Source organism: Lutra lutra, chromosome 4 (assembly GCF_902655055.1).
Source record: "Lutra lutra chromosome 4, mLutLut1.2, whole genome shotgun sequence".
In the NCBI taxonomy this organism is placed as follows: Eukaryota; Metazoa; Chordata; class Mammalia; order Carnivora; family Mustelidae; genus Lutra; species Lutra lutra.
Genome location: NC_062281.1, coordinates 92,823,830 through 92,845,387, shown reverse-complemented (window position 1 = coordinate 92,845,387; position 21,558 = coordinate 92,823,830). Strand labels below are relative to the sequence as shown.

Below are 21,558 nucleotides of genomic sequence, written 5' to 3'. Positions count from 1 at the left end.
TAGAAGATTAGGATATACTTGTTTCTGGGTATTTAAGTTATCCTAAGTAATCTTCTTGAAAACCCTAGTAGGCAGGTATTATTTATTGTCAGTATTGTAGATGAGGAAAGTAGGAGGTTAAGTAACCCAGCCAAGGCTACATTGATAGTAATGGCAAAGCAGATATCCAAATGAAGCACTCAGTGCTATGGAGACTTTTTAAGAGAGCTTCTCAATAAATAAATAAATAAATAAATAAACAAACATCTGATACTGATTCCAGAAAAACCAAAACAAACCCCAGGGACAGTTTTTTAAATTATCTAAGTGCCCTGGAGTTTCACATTATTCATCAGAAATAATATCTTTTTATATTAAATCATCCATCTTGAATTCATCCCATGTGGATTTAAGAACCTAAATAATAAGAGGCCATTCATAATATTGGCTAACAGTATGAACCCCAGGGACACAGATTTATTCTTTTGATATACTTGACAAGGTTATTTTGTATATTACTGTATCACACACTGAGAAGAGCCAGAAAGTGTAATATCTGCTCTAAAGAGGCTTAGTGGAGAATTAAAATGGTATACATACCAATGTGAAAAATACGAAAATTTTTTTTGATAATAGACCTACGAAATCTTCGGGTCAAGAGGATTAGAAGTTCCCTCATCCCACTCTCCATTCACTGCTGGAATTCACTCCACCTCTTCCCCTCCAGGGAGCATCCTTTAGTGTACTTTGGTGTTCTTTGATGAGTGATTTGCCCTCCTTTCTTCCACTGAGCCCACATCCATCTCCCTGTAGGCTGCTTCACTGAATAAGCTTTTACTGCATGCCTGCTCTATGTAAGACTTTAATACCCAGTTCTTCACAAGGAGATAGGACCTAAATTGTTTTGAATGATGATTTTAACAGGCCAGGTGCTATTTTACGGCTACTTTGCCACCTTATCTCATGACCACTCTCCAACCAGTTGGACACTACTCATAATGCTTAAATGCATCTCCTCTAAGTGCTACCCAGTAGGAATGATCCCAGTTCCTACCCTCTTTGGACCCCCAGTTTTCCCTCCAGCTGCATCGCTCTCAATAGGTAGATGGTGCTAGGTTTCTGTTTCTGCACCTGTTTTCTGGATTTTTCTCAGAGGAAGAGGGCTTCTTTCTTGTAAGGCCAACATCTACTATAGGTCTTTCTCAATTTTTGAGTGATTTTTATTTTCCTACCCACTATCTTTCCATTGTTCTGTCTTACTTGTATATACATTTTGTTAAATATAAGAAAAATGTAGGGGCATCTGGGTGGCTCAGTGGGTTAAGCCACTGCCTTTGGCTCAGGTCATGATCTCAGGGTCCTGGGATCGAGTCCCGCATCGGGCTCTCTGCTTAGCGGGGAGCCTGCTTCCCTCTCTCTCTCTCTGCCTGCCTCTCCATCTACTTGTGATCTCTCTCTGTCAAATAAATAAATAAAATCTTAAAAAAAAATGTAATAAGCACCTAGGTGGCTCAGTTGGTTAAGTGTCTGACTTCAGCTCAGGTCATGATCTCAGGGTCCTAGGATTGAGCCCCACCTCTGGCTCCCTGTTCAGTGGGGAGTTTGCTTCTCCCACTTTCTCCTTCCCCCTTGTGCTCTTTCAAATAAATAATCTTAAAAAAAAATGTAATGAGATTACACAATGTTGGCAAACAAAATAAAAATTTAAAGACCTTGTAACTTCCACTTTGCTGTCTCTCACATGGTTTCTCATTTGTGAGAAGATACGTAATATTCATATGTTTTTTAGTTATCATAGGCCTTTTTATTGTAAGATGATCATAGTATTTAAAATACTGAATAATATGTCATGTAAAATTGGACTTACTTATTTTCAACTTTTTGTTATTTTAAATCAGCTTGGAACATATTCATACATACATATTTTTCCTTTTTTTGAAATTTTTTGTGTGCTCTAGCAACAGCCACCGATGACTTCCATAGTATATCCAACGGATATATCTTCCTGAATGTCTGTAACATTTGATCTTACTCACTGCTTTTCCATTTTTTTTTTTTTTAAAGATTTTATTTATTTATCTGACAGAGATCACAAGTAGGCAGAGAGGCAGGCACAGAGAGAGAGAGGGGGAAGCAGGCTCCCTGCCGAGCAGAGAGCCCGATTCGGGGCTCTATCCCAGGACCCTGAGATCATGACCTGAGCCGAAGGCAGAGGCTTTAACCCACTGAGCCACCCAGGCGCCCCTGCTTTTCCATTTTTAAATCTAAAACACTTTTTAAGCTACTGTGACATCATTTTCTCTTGATTTTTCTTCTGTGTTTAAATCTCAGCTCTACCTTATTCTAGCTTTATGACCTTGACCAAGTCACCTAACCTTTCTGAGCTTTAGTCTCCTTGTTGGTAAAATGAGCAGAACAATGTCTACTCACCATATTCTTTTGATTAAATAACAGACACAAAGCCTCAACCAAGCATAGGGTCTGGTACATAGTAGGTAGTCATAAATGTTTCCTTTTGCTTTTTGTCTCTAGCTCCTTCCTTTCTGGCTTTATGCACAGACCTTTCCCATCTTGGAAAACAAATTCCCTTAGTACCTTGTCCAGATGTTGTCTTATATAAAATGGCAGGCTTTCAGATAAGGTAATTTGAGAGGTGCTTGGGTTACATCCGACTCTTGATTTCGGTTCAGGTCATGATCTCAGAATCGCAGGATCAAGCTCTGTGTGGTGCTCCGTGCTCAGTGGAGAGTCATCTTGAGATTCTTTCTCTCTGCCCCCTCTGCCCATTCATGCACACGCTCCTTCTCAAATAAATAAATCTTAAAAAAGAAAAAAAGGCAATTTGAGTGTGTCTCTAGTAGAATGGGCTTAATATTAGTCTTTCCAATATTAGTGCTAGTTGTATGATAAGACTTTTTGGCTATGAGATATATGCTTGGGTTACACAAAACTGAAAGCTTGGATTTTTCTCTCACAGCTTCCCATGGAGTGTTCTTGTTGTGGACGAAGCTCACAGGTTGAAAAACCAAAGCTCCTTGCTGCATAAGACCCTTTCAGAGGTAAACTCACAGGATAGTCTGTAGTTTTTGTACAACTTCTTTTAAAAAAATACTATCTTGGACCTGTATAGAGTTAGTTAGATTGAAACATTTTTTTTTTTTAGTCAAATTTCTGTAGGGCCAAATAAACATTTCGTGAGTGACAGAGGTGGTACTTAATATGGCCTAACTTCTTCCTCTTATCTTTTACGTAGGAGACAACATTTACTGAAATCTGGGCATCAGATAATAAGATACTACTTCAATAAAATATATTGTATTTTTGGAAATGTTTCAACTCTTTTGATCTTCTTCAGAGGGGTAATTAAAAATAATCTGTTAAGACTCTTCTGTCTGCAGTAGCAGATACATCTGACATATTTTACCATTTCCCCATTTACCTTTTTTAAAGATTTGATAATTCAGGGGAGCCTTGGGGGGCCAGTGGGTTAAGCCTCTGCTTTAAGCTCAAGTCATGATCCCAGGGTCCTGAGATCAAGCCCCGCATTGGGCTCTCTGCTTGGTAGGAAGCCTGCTTCCCCTCCTCTCTCTGCCTACCTCTCTGCCTACTTGTGATCTCTCTCTCTGTCAAATAAATAAATAAAGTTAAAAAAGAGATTTGATAATTCACATGGAGTAATGAAGAGACCCACCCCATTGCATGCCATTGACTGTTAGCTCTAGTCTCTCTTGTCTTTGTCATACTTTTAAGTGTGGTACCCTTAATCTCATTCCCTTCTCTTGATCTCTGGCACCATTCTGGCACAATGAGAAATGAGAAATGTCAGTGTAGCCCTAGATTTGCCCTCTTTTCTGAGGAGCCAAGGGAACAGCTTGTGAGTAAGAAGTGCCCTTCTCCTTGCTGATCTTTAAATGAGACCATATATGCGAATTCCTGTGGCCGTCATTGAGGTTTGCTCCCTGTCGTATAACATGTCCTATCACAAATGAGTTAATAAAGTTAGAGGTGATTTGGAGGAAAGTCTTAGGTCCAAATTCTCAGTTTACTGGCTAAAAGTTAGTAGTTTTTAGCACTGTAATGCAGATAGGGCCACTGTTATTAGTCCATTCTCAAAGATTGCTATCCCCTGGTGGGCCCCCTCTGCTCTATGATGTCTTTTGCCTTCTTTTAGGGACTCTTTAATAGTATCTTTTCCCCAAGAGATTGTCATATTCTAGCACATAACCCTATAAGAGACTGCTTCATAAACTACCATGCCAGTTTATTAATGCATGATGGGAGAAGAGAACCAGGTGTTGTAAAGGAACCCCAGGGTCTGGAGTGGAGAAATGAAGTTCTGTTGCCAGTCCCAGTCTTTCCTTGTTATTCGTAAGGAAACAGTCTCAGAGGGATTATGTGAGGAATTTCTGTGTCATCTAAGCATGATATGGGGTTTGAATTGCAGACAACTTGTTGGTTGGAAATAAATGTATTTATTGATAGGGCTGAGAGGTGGGGAGAAGGGTGGTGCCTTCCCCCCCCTTTAGAATATTGTTTTCAGCTTGTTTGTAAGAGCTGGCAGCGATTTACAGTGAAACGTAGGGAGTTGGTTGTACAATTTATGCTATACCTCATTTACATTTAAAAAGTACATTCACAGAGTAAGAACAGGACCTTGACAAAGTAAGGCTGCCATGAAAAATTATGTAGAGGAATATTTAGCAACATGGGTTATGTTTGCAAAGTATCTTACACAAAGAAGTTTTAAAAATTCTGTATACAGGTGCGCCTGGGTGGCTCAGTTTGTTGAGCGTCTGTCTTTGGCTCAGGTCATGATGTCACGGGTCCTGGGATCAAGCCCGTGTAGGGCTCCCTGCTCAGAGTGAAGCCTGCTTCTCTCTCTCTGTTTACCTGTTGCTCTGCCTACTTTTGTTCTCTCTCTGTCAAATAAATGAATAAAATCTTTTAAAAAAAAATACTGTATACAAAGAGATTGTCTCTGGATTTTTTTCACCCAGTTATAAGTTTTGATACTAAATGGACACTACTGTGAATAAATATATTGGCTCATATGACAGTGTAAGTTGACTATAGTGACCAACAATCCTGATTATCTTTTTGACTTCATATTATTTGGTCACCCCAGCTCTTTGCTTGATGAACACATTGTAAAGAGGTCAGTTGGTTGTTGAAAGCATTTATTTCTGACCAGTTCCCATACTTAAATTCTATGAAAACATTGCCCAGCAGCAGAGCAGGCACGAGTGGGTGGACATTGATGAAATAATTTAAAAAGAAAGCAAAAAAAGGAGATTGCAAAAAAAATAGTAATGTAACATTTTCAAATCAGTTTTATTTGTGTCATTCCATCTGTTACCTTTTCTGATATTAATCGGTATCTTCTTATGACCTCTCCCAAATCAAAATGTAGAAACAAGAATAAAAATAAAAATCATCAGTAATCTTACTCCTGTGCATACATTAACATTTGGTACATCTGCTGCCATATCCTTTGCTGTGCATGTGAACACCCAAACACATAAATAAATATGCATATATATTATTTTAGAAACTAAAATATACTGTATTTTTATATTTAAAATAAGGTGTGTGGGCGCCTGGGTGGCTTAGTGGATTAAAGCCTCTGCCTTCGGCTAAGGTCATGATCCCAGGGTTCTGGGATCGAGCCCCACATTGAGCTCCCTCCTCGGCGGGGAACCTGTTTCTTCCTCTCTCTCTGCCTGCCTCTCTGCCTACTTGTGATCTCTGCCTGTCAAATAAATAAATAAAATCTTTAAAAAAAAATAAGGTATGTGTATGTACATATGGGTATATATGTATCAATGTATCATACTGTATTTCAGTTTTTAAAATAACATATACAGGATATAGCTCTCTGCTTTTGCTGCACCATTTAACTCAAATGGTATAAGTTCTTATTAATGTTGGTTTAGAGGTTGTTCTTTGCTTAACTTAATACCTATTATTGTCTTTCCTAACTTTTTAATTTAATTAGTCTTGTATTCTTCTTCTTACCTGTTGCTCAAAATTTAAAGAATTTCTTTCATTTTGGCCTGTATAAGGCCCAGAAACATCCAGAAGTCTTGATGTTTTGAATGTGATGCTCTGTAAAGTTGTACAGAAGGACATTCTTTTAGTGTAGATCTTGCTTCTTGCTTGTAGTGGTGGGGCTGATGCTGTAGCTTTTTCAGACTGCTTGAGTATGTACCGTGTGCCTCTGATGCCTCAGTAGACTCATCCATGTGGGTAATAAAATACAGCTTGAATTCCCACTAAGATTGAATAATGATAGCCATATCAAATGCTCATGTAGTACTTCAGAATTCACACAGTGATTTTCCTTACCTCCTTGTAACAGTATCTCCTTCACAGAATTATTGTCCCCTTCTTACAACTGAAGAGGTATTATTTCCTGTATCAGATCTCTAGTATACAGCTTGAACCAGTTTTCTGGTTTCATGTCCTCATGGTCATCCCATTAAATTACGCCTCTCTCTGTACAGGTAAAGGTTGTAATGGGGAACTTGGTCTTCTTGGTTTATGGATTTTTTACTTTATTCATTTATGTATTTGAGTTCTCAGTAGTCTTCAGTCTCCTATTGACCGGAACTCCCATCCAGAACAGCCTTCAAGAACTCTACTCTCTTCTCAGCTTTGTGGAGCCTGATCTCTTTCCCAAGGAGCAGGTGGGAGATTTTGTTCAGCATTACCAGGATATTGAGAAGGAGTCTGAGTCAGGCAAGTTCCCTTCCTAGAAATCATGCCAAAAAGTCTGGGCCTAGAACCTGCCCTGGTGCATAACAGATATGGGGTTATAGGTAGAAAAGAAAGAGAATTGATAACTGGAGGACACCTCCTAGGGAGATAAAGAGCCACACAAAATTGAGGTGGTGCTAGATCCCAGGTTGTTCCCAGTTGTCTGCTATTCATGATTCTTATTTGTTACATGATTCTACACGAGGGCTTAATGGATCATTTTGGGAAGAAGTATAAAGTGTCTGCTTCTCCCCCGCTTCAACACATAACTTCTTTACTTTTGTAACTTGTTAACTTTCTGTGCTATTTACTGAGGCAGAAACCACTCCTCAGCATTCCATAGCACTGGGGTTTCTGTTAACAGTGCATCAAAACCAAGAGTCTGGGCTAAGTAGGTGGTGGAAGCAAAGGAGGGGAGCCATCATTTATACAGCTGCCAGTTGCAGTCTTCTTCCTCTTGTACTTTTGCCCCACGCCTTGTTGAATTACCTGTCTATCCCCCGTATTGTTACCCCAGGATGATTGTGCAAAATAAGTGCTAGGCATGCCGACTAGTGGGGATATATGTACTAGGTGAGTGTGAATTGGAAGAGCTTCTCACAGCAGAAATGCCCGTACCACAAGCTGGAGATTACCTGGGGAACCTCCTCCGATTGCCTCCATGTTTAGGGTTGCCAGATAAAATATATGACCCCCAGTCAAATACTACATGGGACATACTCCTATTACACAATTATTTTGTTGTTTATGTGGAATTTATATTTCACTGCATTCTTGTATTTTTATTTGCTGTACCTGGCAACCCAACATGCAGTGGAATTCCAGTTCAGGCTAGTTTTTGAAGTTCATGATGCCTGGGGAAGGAACAAAGATATTGAACTGAAAAGAACTGGGTCTAAATAATAGCAACATTGGTGTCCAGCTGTGTAACTTTGAATAAGGTGTGCTTAACTTAGCTATAAAAATGGGGACAATTTGGGTGCCTAGGTGGCTCGGTTGGGCCTTCACACTCTTCAGTTGGGGTTGTGATCCCGGAGTTCTGGGATCGAGTTCTGCATTGGGCTCCCAGCTCCATGGGGAGTCTGCTTCTCCCTCTGACCTTCTCCCTTCTCATGTTCTCTCTCTCAAATAAATAAATAAATAAATAATCTTTAAAAAATGGGGACAATATTATTTGTCCCTCTACTTCTGAGCTCTTATGGTGTTTAATCAGATTAAATGCAGAAGTATCCTGGAAACAGTAAAACTTCATGCAGATGAGAAATTATTAATAAAAATTAAGTTCTTTTTTTTTTTTTTTTTTTTTTAGATTTTATGTATGTATTTGAGAGAGAGAGAGCATGACAGGGGAGAGGTCAGAGGGAGAAGCAGACTCCTGCCAAGCAGGGAGCCTGATTTGGGACTTGATCCCAGGACTCCAGGATCATGACCTGAGCCGAAGGCAGTTGCTTAACCAACTGATCCACCCAGGTGCCCCTAAAAATTAAGTTCTTTGAGTGTTCCTAGTTCTTAAGTTGACAGCCAGTAACAATTTCAGGAGGAGTTGGGAAAAAGAACCCAATGAAGGAAGAAATACGGTTGGCCCTTCAACCAGGGGTTAGGGATGTTGACGGCCCCCACACAGTCGAAAATCTGCTGTAACTTTTGACTTCCCAAACTTAACTACTAATAGCCTGCCGTTAACTGGATGCTTTAATGGTAATGTAAACAACGACCACATATTTGGTGTGTTATATGTGTTAGACTGTATTCTTAACAGTCAAGTGACCCAGAGGAAAGAAAATGCTAAGAAAATCCTAAGGAAGCAAAAATATACTTAGAGTAGTACTGTATTTATTGTATTTATTGAAAAAAAATCTGCATTTAAGTCAACCTGCGCAGTTCAAACCCATGTTCAAGATTCACCTGTACTATGAAAAATCACCATACTGGTCTAGCATGTGGAACTGGCATGAAAATTTCATCCGACTCTTCTTGTTATTTTTTTTTCCCCTTACACAGCAAGGGAACTACACAAACTCCTGCAGCCATTTCTGTTGAGGCGGGTGAAAGCTGAGGTAGCTACAGAGCTTCCCAAGAAGACAGAGATAGTGCTGTACCATGGCATGTCAGCACTGCAGAAAAGATACTACAAGGCCATTTTGATGAAAGACCTAGGTAATCAGAGGGCACTTGACTGTTTAGAAACTAAACAAGGAGGGGATTTTATTATTATCCCAGGATGATTGTTCAAAATAAATGCTAGGCATGCCTACTAGTGGGTATACATGTACTAGGTGAGTAAATATTTTATTTTCATACTTGGTTTGTATAGTAATACGGATGGAATTTTGTATTCTGAATAATGTTGAGGTCAGCTGCAGTGAAACCGTGTGGGGTATCTTTACAGTAAAACAGACTTCATTGGTTGTTGCGCTTGTGAAATCCACCCCCTCCCAGTTGTCCTTACTACGTGGAAGTTAGTTAAGCAAATACTTCTAGGTATGCCAGTCATGCCTTTCATTTTTCCACCCTATCAGATATTTAACACATTGCAAAGCTGTTTTGTTGGATCAGATTCACTGAGAGGAATTGGGAGTGGGAACAGAGAGAGTAGAACAGTCTGTCACTCTGTGTTATTTTATCCCTTGGCTCCACAACAGTAGTTAAAGGAAGGACTTTAGAATTGTGTAAAATAACAACATGCTCCCGAGTTCATTTTATAGTTAGGCTTCCTTAAAACAAAGTGATAGTTAAGAAAATTTTGTGTGAATAAGCTGTTAATTCTTTTTTTTTTTTAAGATTTTATTTATTTATTTATCAGATCACAAGTAGGCAGAGAGGCAGGCAGAGAGAGAGGGGGAAGCAGGCTCCCCGCCGAGCAGGGAGCCCATTGCGGGGTCTGATTCCAGGACCCTGAGACCATGACCCAAGCTGAAGGCAGAGGCCTGACCCACTGAACCTCCCAGGCGCCCCTATGCTGTTAATTTTCTTTCTTTCTTTCTTTTTTTTTTTTTTTAAGATTTTATTTATTTATTTGACAGACATAGATCTCAAGTAGGCAGAGAGGCAGGCAGAGAGAAAGGAGGAAGCAGGCTCCCCGCTGAGCAGAGAGCCTGATGCAGGGCCCAATCCCAGGACACCGGGACCATGACCTGAGCCGAAGGCAGAGGCTTTAACCCGGGGAGCCACCCAGGCGCTCCTATGCTGTTAATTCTTAATACAATTCAGTGAAATTTAAGAGGTTATTACAGGTTTAAGAGATCTATTACTGAATAAATAAGGTTAACTTAGCATTTTTATTTTGTTTTGTTTTTGTTTTTGTTCTACTAGTAATCCATATCTCTCTGTCTGTTGCTGTTTTCAGATGCATTTGAAAATGAGATGGCAAAGAAAGTTAAACTTCAGAATGTCTTGTCCCAGCTTCGAAAGTGTGTGGATCACCCATATCTGTTTGATGGTGAGACAAATGCCCTTTTTTCCTCACACTGCTTTTCATGAACATTTCTGTGGCCACATCATTCTTCAAAAGAATTGCCTGTATTTACTGTCTAGTTTTTCCCCCATTTTCTTTTGTTAATTTTATGTTCATGTAATCTAATATATTGTTCATAGTCAACTTTTTTCAATTGTCCTCTTAGTGTCTCTTTTTGGCTTTGATTTTCTTCTCTCTTTAAATTCAAAATCGAGTCATAGATCTGAATTTGTCTCTTTATTCTCCTGTAATCCAGAAACATTACTCAGGGGTTTTTATTTGTTTGTTTTTGTTTTTTGCCTTTGTTGATCTTACCTGAAATTATAGTTTTGAAGAATCTCAGGGCTGCTTGTTTTAATGGGTTGTCTCATAATCTGGCTTTAGGGATCATTTCTTCATGATTAGATGTCTTATTGTCTTTTTTTTTTTTTCCCTAAAGATTTTATTTATTAATGAGAGAGAGAGATAGTGAGAGAGGGAACACAAGCAGGGGGAGCTGGAGAGGGAGAATGGGTCTCGATGTGGGACTTGATCCCAGTATGCTGGGATCATGACCTGAGTCAGAGACAGACACTTAATGACTGAGCCACCCATGCACCCCTGTCTTTTTTTCTTTTTTTTTAAGTGGGCTCCACACTCAGCCAACTGTGGAGGCCAGTGCAGGGCTTGAACTCATGACCCTCACGTCAAGACCTGAGCTGAGATGGAGTCAGATGCTCAACCAACTGAGCCATCCAGGTGTCCCTAGATGTCCCATTGTCTTAAACCCATTCCATTGTTAGCCTTTCGTTACCACCCTTGAACTTTGCAGATTTACCAGGGATCTCCGGATGGTTGTCAGTTCGCATTTTAATTAATCTCTCAAAACCTTTGACACAGTTGATAACTTCTTTCTTGAAACACTTTCTTCCTTTGCCTTCTAGAACAGTGCTTTCTCTTGCTTCTCCATTTCCCTACCTCTGCTCCTTCTCATCCTTCTTTGCTGCTTCCCCTCCATTTTAGAGATGTCTGTAAATTTACCTCTAAGTGCTGTTTTAGCTACATACCAAATGAGGGCTTTTTTGATTCACTCCGATGGGTAGCTTTTGGGACACTTCTAGGACTTCTGTGGCCGTGGGGGCACTAGAATAGATAGGATCAATGTGGAGGGTTTGCTGGAGTCATTTTAAGGGAGTATTTGTAAGTAGCACTCTGAATTGTTTTAAATGTCACAGAATCTTAATCAGGTACATTTCAGAATCTTTTTTTAAGGCAGGGGGCGTGGATTTTGAAAGAAGCCCTCTAGGTTATTCTGACTGCCACACCCCCCCCCCCACCTTGAGAATTACTAGTTAATACATCTAAGCATTATTTCTTGATTTGTTTTCTTGAGTGAGTCTCAAATTTTCAATTCTCTGGCTTTTAGCATGTCCTTGTGCCTCCTTCTTGTAAAGAGTGGGCTTGTTCCTTGGGTGGGCATTTATTAGGCATGTTGGGAGTGTTATGCTCTCTGATTGATGTTAAGCAGGGCCAAGATTATCATACAAATAATTATAAAATGTCTCAAAGAGAGATGAGACTAGGGCCCATTATCAATTAGGAGGAGCTTGGCCTCTTGCTGTAGCCTCACCATCAGCTTCTGTACTTAAGGAGTCTGCCCTGGTCAGGGGACACATTATTATTTTTTTTTTTTTTTAATTTTTTTATTTTTTCAGCATAACAGCACCCAGTGCTCCATGCAATCTGTGCCCTCCACAATACCCACCACCTGGTGCCCCAACCTCCCACCCCCCACCCCTTCAAAATTCCCAGATCGTTTTTCAGAGTCCATAGTCTCTCATGGTTCACCTCCCCTTCCAATTTCCCTCAACTCCCCTCTCCATCTCCCCTTGTCCTCCATGCTATTTGTTATGCTCCACAAATAAGTGAAACCATATGATAATTGACTCTCTCTGCTTGACTTATTTCACTCAGCATAATCTCTTCCAGTCCCGTCCATGTTGCTACAAAACTTGGGTATTCATCCTTTCTTTCTTTCTTTCTTTTTTTTTTTTTTTTTTTTACAGCTTTATAAACATATATTTTTATCCCCAGGGGTACAGGTATGCGAATCGCCAGGTTTACACACTTCACAACCATAGCACATACCCTCCCCAATATCCATAACCCCACGCCCTCTCCCAACCCCCTCCCCCCATCAACCCTCAGTTTGTTTTGTGAGATTAAGAGTCACTTATGGTTTGTCTCCCTCCCAATCCCATCTTGTTTCATTTACTCTTCTCCTACCCCCTCAACCCCCCATGTTTCATCTCCTCTCCCTCATATCAGGGAGATCATATGATAGTTGTCTTTCTCCAGGGGACACATTATTGGGAATAGGTTCCCTTTTTTTTCAGGTGTGGAACCAGAGCCTTTTGAGATTGGAGACCACCTGATTGAGGCCAGTGGGAAACTTCATCTATTGGATAAGCTGCTGGCATTCCTGTATTCCAGGTAGGTGGTTGGTTTACATTTTCTGCTCTGAGCTGATAATTTTTTAAAACCAGGTTATTCACTGATTTCTTTTTTTTCTTTAAGATTTTATTTATTTATTTGAGGGAGAGATAGCCAGTGAAAGAACACGAGGGGGGGGAGCAGGGAGAGGGAGAAGCAGGTTTCTCCCTGAGCAGGTTGCTCAATGTGGGGCTCGATCCCAGAACCCCAGGATCATGACTTGAGCCAGGCAGATGCTTAACCAACTGAGCCAGTCAGGTGCCTGAATTTACTGATTTCTTGAGACTAATTCCAGTTTTCCTTTTTTAAAGACCCTGTTTCGGGTTCCACCTTCACTGCAACTACACCCACACCCCATCCCACCCCACCCTATCCCCTCCATAATCGTCCTTCCCTTCCTGAATTCCGACAGCACCTAGGATCCTAATCCAGCATTTGGCAGTACACTCCCTTAATCTGCTCTCTGTTTAATTGATGTGTAGGAATCTCATTACTCCAGCTGTATTGTTTAGTTCCCCCAAAACAGAGATAACATCAAACATTTCTTTTTTAATTGCCTGCTGTTACCTTACACTGAATTGGCACCTAATGAGGGCTTAGTAAATATGCATCTTTGTTAACCTGGTAGGGTTTGGTTCAAAGAGAACTTGCAGAACTCTTACCCAGAAACATGGGTTGGGTAGCAGAAGACCGAGTCATTCCTGGAACCTTTAAAGGTTCAGCTAAATGTTCAGTGGCTTGGTATCCAGCCTCTACCTCATCCTCCTGGTCCCCAGAGGGACAAAGAAGTCTAGAAAAAGCCCAGCTTCCTAAGGATTTCAAAGTTGTCCCTTCAGCGCAACTGTGTCAAGTGAGCCTGAACTAACCGTAAGACCTGAGATTTGGCAAAACTACCCAACATTAGGAATGTGCAAGCCAAATAATTGGATGTCTCAATGTATTTTATTGGCTTTGATATATCTAGTATAAGTGTGTTAGAGGTGGAGGAGGACCCGTAAACATCTTTCCAACCTTTTAATTTCATAGGTGATGAAACAGGCCCAGAGTGGTCCTTGGCTTGTCTAAAGTTACACAGCCAGCAGATGACAGAGATGGGATTAGAATTGAGGTCCTCAACTTCAGCACCTTTTCCATACGTTTAGGGCTAGAGTCTTAAAGGTGTTCTTCATAATTGTTCCTTTATACACATCACAAGCTCAGGTTAAATTAGTTTTCCTAATGAGACTCCTATTTTTACAGTGTTACATTTTTTTCTTTGTGAAAACTTAAAATAATACCTGATAGCATGGGACTGTAGGCTTATCTTTATTCCTGACTTAATTCATTTTGCCTCCTCCTTTCCCTTCTTCTCCCTATACATTAGTTTTTTTAATGTATCGTATATGGGATATGAAATACAGCTGTAGATGAGAAGATGGTGATTTTACACCCTCAACTAGAGAATGGCCATAAGATGGCTGACCACAAGTTCTTCAGGATTTCCAGTTGGGTTTTGTGCGTTTGAATTTTGCACTTTATTCTTCACGTACCTTTATTTATTTTGCTATTAAAATGGATGTGTATATTTCTTTCCATTAGTAAATTGACATTTCATAAAGAGGTTATCCTGGGGCTTTTTATACCCCGTGGCGCATTGACACATGCTCCTGGGAATATCTGTAGTTTGAGAACTTAGGCTCTGCAGAATATGGCTACATGTGGTTATTTATGTGGAACATTTAGCATTTCTGAGGGAAGTCTCTGTAAGTGATTATGGTATCTATATTTCTGCTTCAGAATTTCATTTATTTATAAACTTGTATTCTTTGGTAAGTTTCCCCTGAGGGAAACTCACCTTAAATACTTAGAGTTGGCAGACTTTCCTTTTCTCTTTCTTGCCAGGGGCCATCGAGTTTTACTTTTCTCCCAGATGACCCAGATGTTGGATATTCTCCAAGACTACATGGACTATAGAGGTGACATTCCTTGGCCACTATGTTGCTTAAGCCATTTTTAGACTTAACAGTCTAATAGGTCCATGAAGGGTAATCCGGGGGGTGGCGTGGAGTGGAGATGTTACAGAGGAAAGCAGTCAAAGAACATTATTTTGGACCGAAGAAAGATTGGAAGTAAGGAGAGAGGTGTGACAGCTGAGACTGACAGCTGGGTAGAGACACATGGACAGAAATAAACATAGATTCCATTGGCAATGTGATTTAAAATTATGGGCACTGGAAAAAAAATCTGAGTTGCAGAACTATTGAGTGTTTTTGAAAATGTTTACAAAAAAAGCTTTTGGTGTCTTGTACCATTCAGTTCGGCAGTTGAGCACTTACTCAGGATCAGTAGAAAAAGATGAAATTAAAAACTAAAGCTCACCTTTAAAATTATAATTAAAAAACAGGTAAAGATAAAAAAAAAAGATGAAATTATAGAGATCCCATTTGTCAACCAAGGGAAAGGAATATTTTTTCTATATAAACAATAGGGAATGTAAGTTATTACCTGGGGATTCTGTTTAATATATAATAAAATGTATGTGGGATGCTGGGAAAAGGCTGTAACACTGACTGATCTTGAAATCAGTGGTGAGGGAGTATCAGCTTCAGACCTTGCTGTTTAAAACCTGAATTCAGAGTAGATCTCTCGATTCAGAGTAGATCTCTCGGAGCCACTTGATGTCCCCTGAGTACTACAGTAGAGTACCTGGTCCACTGGACAATTGCAGGAAATGCCATTAGCATGTTGAGGGATCCCCAGATTCACAAACAGGGCTTGAGCATGTAATTCCCCTTCCTGACAGGGGTCTGTGCTGATGGGTGGAGAACCTGAAGCTTCATTGAAAGGCAGCTGCTGGGCCACTGGGCAGGCTCACTCACAAGCTCCTAAGTGCTTGTGTTCCTCCTTGCATAAATAAGAATTCTGTTGCGGCAGAATTGGAAACTACGCACAGCATGGTTCACAGTGTGCTTCAGGGTTGGGATAGTTAGAATTGACTTTTAACCCACGAACACCAAATACATTGACTGCATATATTTAAAAAACCCAGAGAGGTATATTATGTTGAGTTCTTTTGTAAAACAAATGTCGCCTAAATTTAGATTTTTACCATGGGATTTGCTGAAAGTAGGGGCATACCTATATACAAAAAAGGACAAAATTAGCATTTGGTTTTGAGCTGACATTGTTTTATTACCCAAAGAATATGTGAAAAGGGTTTCTATTTCTGTTTTCTTTTCCTGTGTGAAGGGTACAGCTATGAGCGTGTGGATGGTTCTGTGAGAGGAGAGGAGAGACACCTGGCCATTAAGAACTTTGGACAGCAACCTGTTTTTATTTTTCTCCTGAGTACCAGGGCAGGTAGGCCACGAAGGCATTGGCAAAAGCAGACAAATCAGGGGGAGATAGAGTACTTTTACATCCCAACCATTAGTATGTTTTCCCCTAATTCTCTGAAAGGTGAGGTCATCGACAAGGAACATAAAAAAGGGAAATTGAGGGAGTTGCCATAAATTAATCAAAGTTTTGGACTCCTAGCATGGGGTTCTTTCCTGTCCAAGTTCTCTAAGCTGCCAGCTCAGAGAAATAAGGCTGGAGCCAGGGGTTGTTGCAAAGTGATTTTATTTTATTTTTTTATTATTATTTTTTTTAATTTTATTTTTTATAAATGGAAAGTGATTTTAATTTGCTTTGACCACTGACCTGGGATTGTCCCAGAAGTTGTAATTTCGTGGACAGTTTTACTCCCATTCAGCAGAGAAAACACTCCTTCTCAGTTGTGAATTTGGGAAGTAAGATAACAACAACCTGTTTGCTACTTACCCCTCCTCCATAAGTAGCTCTGGAATCGTGCTGTAAAAGCTTAGTAAAAATCCCTTTTTAAAAAAACTTGTGATTATAATGAAATCGCCAGCTCTTTAGAATTATTTTTAACATTATCTTTATGAGGTAAGTCATAAATATTTTATGTGTTATTTACAGTGCTATACCAGTTAAAGACTGCCTTTATAGACACTTTAGTCATTTGAAATCAGTTCTCAGAGATGAAATTATTCTTATTTCCTGGAGCAAGCCCACCTTAAATTAGTTTTGAACTTACAGAATCTTAAACTGTGATCTTATTTTTTGTAGATAAAATTTTTTTTTAAGATCTTTATTTATTTATTTGGGAGAGAGTGAGCTAGAGAGAGATCACTAGTGGGGTGGAGGGGCAGAAGGAAAGAGAGAGAAGCAGACTCCCCGCTGAGCAGGAGCTTATCCCAGGACCCTGAGATCATGACCTGACCCGAAGGCAGACACTTACTTGACTGAGCCACACAGGTGCCCTGTAGACCTAATTTTGATGCAGTAGATGCAGGAACACTAAAGGGATTTGTGTCCTCTATTAAGGAGAGATCAGCATCTTTTTAAAGAGAAAGTTCCATCTTAGAAAGCATTTATGAAGTGTCTCGTACTGTAAGAGTACATAAAGATGGGTTAGGTAGAATCCTTGACCATAAGGAGATTGCTTCACTTGCTTCCATTATTCTAGACGGCTCCCTGAATGAGCCATTTATCACGTTCTCTGTTGTCTCAGGGATGGTTTTAGGAGACGCTGGAAGGATCAGGGCAAATGCATTTTCAATGTTGGAAAACTGTGCTATTTATTCATTACCGATTTCTTCATCTTCACGTTTAAAGATCTTCATCTTCACATTTCTTCATCTTCACATCATAAAGTAGCATTATGTTTCAGTGGTCTGAAATGAGGAAGAAAGAGTCAGCCCCTTGGAGTACTCAGAATTAGTCAATACAGGGTAATCTTTTTGGAGAACTGAAGCAGTCCTGGGCATGAGTGTTTTCCAAACAGTAATGATCATGTTTGCCATCACTTTTTAAGCTGTAGATTAGGAGAACTATCATTTCATTTAACAGGTTTCCCTCCAACTTTCAAATATGCCTGTGATTGAAGCATATTGCCACCAGATGGCAGTGATAGCTCACGGTATGTCCCAAGCAAGACTGGAGAATAGCTTGTTTGTAAAACGTCTCTCCTTAATGGTGAAGCACTGAACTGAGACAACATTAACCTAAGAAGATGATGATAATTTTTATGGAGCACACTTTAATGAAATAAGTGCCTGGGAGATAATTATGGTGTAGTGAGTAAAAAGCAAAGGCTCTGGAGCCAGACGGACTAGTGGGACTAGAGCACTGACTAGTGCTCTTTCACTTTCTAGCTGTGTGATCTCTAAAAAGTCCCTTGGTTTCTCTGTTCTTTTATCTATAAAATGTGAATAATAATAATAAACGACGCATAAGGTTGTTGTGAGGATTAAAGGAGCTGATACTGGTAAAGTGCTTAGAACAGTGCCTGGCACATAGTAAGCCCAGCACAAGTGTAGTTGGCATTATTATGAGGCATAATTTAGCATCTCTCAGTAATCAGTCTTTATTATTTCTTTATTCCAACTTTAATTTTATATGAAGCCTTTAATTAGAATATTCCTGCCTGACTTGTCTTGAGAGCCAGCTTAGAGTCAGTAGCCCATCTCAAAAGTTAATCCTTAATTCAGGGTCTTGGAACAAGCCCTTTTAGGCTCGCTTGTCTCAGCAATGAGCTGTAACGACCCTGGCAAGAGGGAGTCCCTTTTATACTTGTTTCCACATTAATCAAAGACAAGGCTATAATTTGCTTTCATGGTTCTCTTAATTAATTCTCATCATCCAAAGAGCCGCCTCAGCCCTTTTCCTACAACGCTGAAGAAGGATTGGAAAGTTGTCCCGTGGAGTGTTCTTGTCCTATGGTTGGTTTTGTTACCTTCTCTTTGATTAATGTGGAAACAAATACAGAAAAGAGTTTCTGAAGTTTTCTCCTGTCAGAGAGAGGTAGTTTCCTGCTCTGCTTAGGAGTGTAATAAATAAGTATCATCCTCTGTTCTCATTAGCCTGTATCAGGGATCTTGCTACCTTAGCTGTAACCTGCAGTGGATATTAAGTCCTCTCTTAACAGTGCCTGCAGCAGAAGACCTCTCGCAGATTTAAAACTGTTTTCTTTTGAAAGAGCATGCATCCTCTTACACTGAGTATTCTAAACGAACCAATCAAACCATTTAAAATGGCTTCCTGGCACTAACGTCAGAAGTACTTTGGCTTCTTGGCCCTGCTCCTCTCAGTTCTGTTCCCTTTAGTAGTTAAATTTTCCCAAGTTAGGCAGTATGAGCCTGGGTAGCACTATTAACCACTCCAAGGTCCTGGAGGTGGGGATGGAGTGTCAGTTTGAAGGGTGAGGCCAATTGTTTTGATTGATCTTAATTTACCAATTATACTGCTGTGGCCTTGTGTCTTTATTGTCTAGCCCTAGCCAGTGTGCTGCTGATCATGTTCCTTTTGCGTTGTTTGCAGGAGGCGTTGGCATGAACTTAACGGCTGCAGATACCGTTATTTTTGTCGACAGTGATTTCAATCCTCAGAATGACTTGCAGGCAGCTGCCAGGGCTCACCGGATTGGCCAGAACAAGTGAGAGATTTCAGCACCAGCGTCCTTCCACATCCTGGGCTCCTCAGTTCTGGGTTGGGGAAGAAGGTGAAGAAGCTGGTCCTGTCACGACCCAGACTAGAGGGCGAGAGAGCACTGGGTTTTAGCCCAGCTTTGCTGCTGACTCCTTGAAGGCTGCTGGCCAGCGCACATTTTCATTCAAAACTTACTTCATTAAAAAGCACAATCAAACTCTGAAAAGACAGGAAGGAACCTTTAGAAGTTATTTAACTCCTCTTTCCTGAATTAAGGTCCAATTCAGTTTAAAAATGAACTTACAAAGTTGTGGAGTTAAGCTAAAGAGATGGGTCTTACCCTTTGACCAGAGGTTTTCTTCCTGTGTTCCCATCAGACACCCCAGTTTAGGGCCCCCGCCTCATCCCTTCCTTGACTTTCTTGGAAAGCTTCTGTGAGGCCAGATCTCTCTAACAAATGCTCAGATGCACTTAGTACAGTCTCCCTTTAGTTGTACCCTGAACGTGGCATTTTGGGTTTACTTCCTTTTAAGTGTATCAGCCTTGCATACTTGTGTTCATCTGTGCACACCCTCAAGGCACACTCCTCTCCTTTGTTTCTGTACAGGTCTGTTAAAGTTATTCGGCTGATTGGCCGAGACACTGTGGAGGAGATAGTCTGTAGGAAAGCAGCCTCCAAACTGCAGCTGACCAATGCAGTCATAGAGGGAGGCCATTTTACTCTGGGGGCCCAGAAACCTGCAGCTGATGCTGACCTCCAGGTATCATATGTTGTTCTTCCCTTAAGAATGTGTCATATTGTCAGTACTTTGTTATGGGTAAGAAAGTAAACACAAAGAACTGGTATTCACATCCACTATCCCCAACTACACATTTGCTCCCTGGCCAGACATATCTCCTATGGTACCTACCACATGCAAGCAAGGAGCTGGAGATGAACATGATATAAAGGTAGAGGAGTATGGAATAATAGGGATGGGCTTTAGGTCCCCCTCACTTGGATTCAGATCCAACCCTTGTCACTTAGAGGCTATGAAGCTTTGAGCAGGTATCTTCACTTCTCAGTTGTACTCTGTTTGCATTTCAAAAAAATGAGAATACTACAAGTTACCTCAGAGGACTGTTAAAAAAAAATTAAAGAACTCAGCATAATAAGTGACGATTAATCCCATACCTCATCTTAACCCCAGACCCTTTGATCACTGAGTGACCTTCATAGTCAGAGACGGGTAAATGAGACCAAGAATTCAAAATTATGCTTTAGGAAAAAGGGATGAAAGAAGAAATTGCTTGAAGATGGGAATATTGGATAGGAAACAAATGCTGACTTGAAGATTTTCTCTTCTGGAAGAGGACTTCAAGTTATTCTATAGTAGCCATGGGTTAAAATTAGAACCCATATTATAATATATCCTAGGTTCTTCAATTTTCTTCCATTTTGGCCCAGGGAGCATATTCACTGAAACAGTCAGAAGCACTTCAGATAATACTTAGCACACAGTAAGCATTCAATAAGTGTTCACTACATCTGCCTCTCTGTAGGATAATGAATCTGCTTCTCTCTTTCAGGACTTGAGAGTCCTATATCTCTGAGATTTAATAAACCACAACGACCTCTTTTATTACTGGATTATTTTAAAACAAACAATGAACAAAACTGTTTTCATCTCAGACAGGGGCATTGGGTTGTCACCTTTGTTTTTGGCAACCAAAGAGATAATTAGTATAGTCCAGATGGGGAAGAGACAAAGCAGACTTTAGAGCCAGAATTTAACCTTCTGGTATCCTTGAGCCAGGCAAGATGTACAACAGCCCTCTCAAACAGCTGGTCTTGGGAACACTTTACATTCCCACCAGTATTTGGCTCACAAATACTAGACCATCTAGGGAAAACTGACCCAGGCTAAAAGGGTAAGATAGGAACTAGCAGCCAAGATGTGAGTCTACCTTGATTTGGAATCTCTGAGAGTTAGTGTTTAAGGATTCGCAAAGCTGGAAGTAGGAAGCTAAAGCCAGGGAAGTTATTTGAACTGTATCCCTAGGAGTAGGCTAAGGGTGCATTTGAGTTAAGAGAAGCAGGGTAGTGCAGTGCCAGAGGAATATCCAGGAAGATTAGAATTGAAAAACAGCCTTCAGGTCTGGCCATCAGTTGTGACTGGTCTTTGCGAAGGTGTTTCCATAGGGCACTGTGGTAGAAAACCAGATTGCTGAAGGAAAGAAGTCAGTTAATCATAGTACCATAAAGTACATTAAGTGCATTACGTAAGTGTAGCCTTCTCCTTCTAAGTTTGTCAGTGCGGGAGAAGCTAACTGGGTCTTTGATTTCTCGTGTTGCTGCTGGAAGTGCCTGTGAGAAGGACTCAAAAGTGCTATAGATAATGCAGGATATTACTGTTCTTTAGGGGAAAAATGGCTGTTTTTTCTTG

At 40.3% G+C, this 21,558-nt stretch overlaps 1 protein-coding gene across 5 annotated transcripts in view; it reads left to right on the top strand.

The window, feature by feature from the left end:
* CHD1L (chromodomain helicase DNA binding protein 1 like) overlaps positions 1 to 21,558 on the top strand; it is a 73,600-nt gene that overhangs the window by 29,126 nt on the left and 22,916 nt on the right. For 4 of the 5 annotated variants that reach the window (XR_007126502.1, XR_007126501.1, XM_047724591.1 and 1 more), the window contains exons 6-14: positions 2,957 to 3,038; positions 6,555 to 6,717; positions 8,737 to 8,892; positions 10,082 to 10,174; positions 12,565 to 12,661; positions 14,543 to 14,616; positions 15,890 to 16,000; positions 19,025 to 19,139; positions 19,740 to 19,893. Coding sequence is in view for 3 of the 5 variants with exons in the window: in XM_047724591.1 (XP_047580547.1) it covers positions 2,957 to 3,038; positions 6,555 to 6,717; positions 8,737 to 8,892; positions 10,082 to 10,174; positions 12,565 to 12,661; positions 14,543 to 14,616; positions 15,890 to 16,000; positions 19,025 to 19,139; positions 19,740 to 19,893 (1,045 nt within the window). In the remaining 2 variants the exon portion in view is untranslated. The remainder of the gene's footprint in view (positions 1 to 2,956; positions 3,039 to 6,554; positions 6,718 to 8,736; positions 8,893 to 10,081; positions 10,175 to 12,564; positions 12,662 to 14,542; positions 14,617 to 15,889; positions 16,001 to 19,024; positions 19,140 to 19,739; positions 19,894 to 21,558) is intronic. The other variant, XM_047724593.1, reaches the window with a different exon arrangement.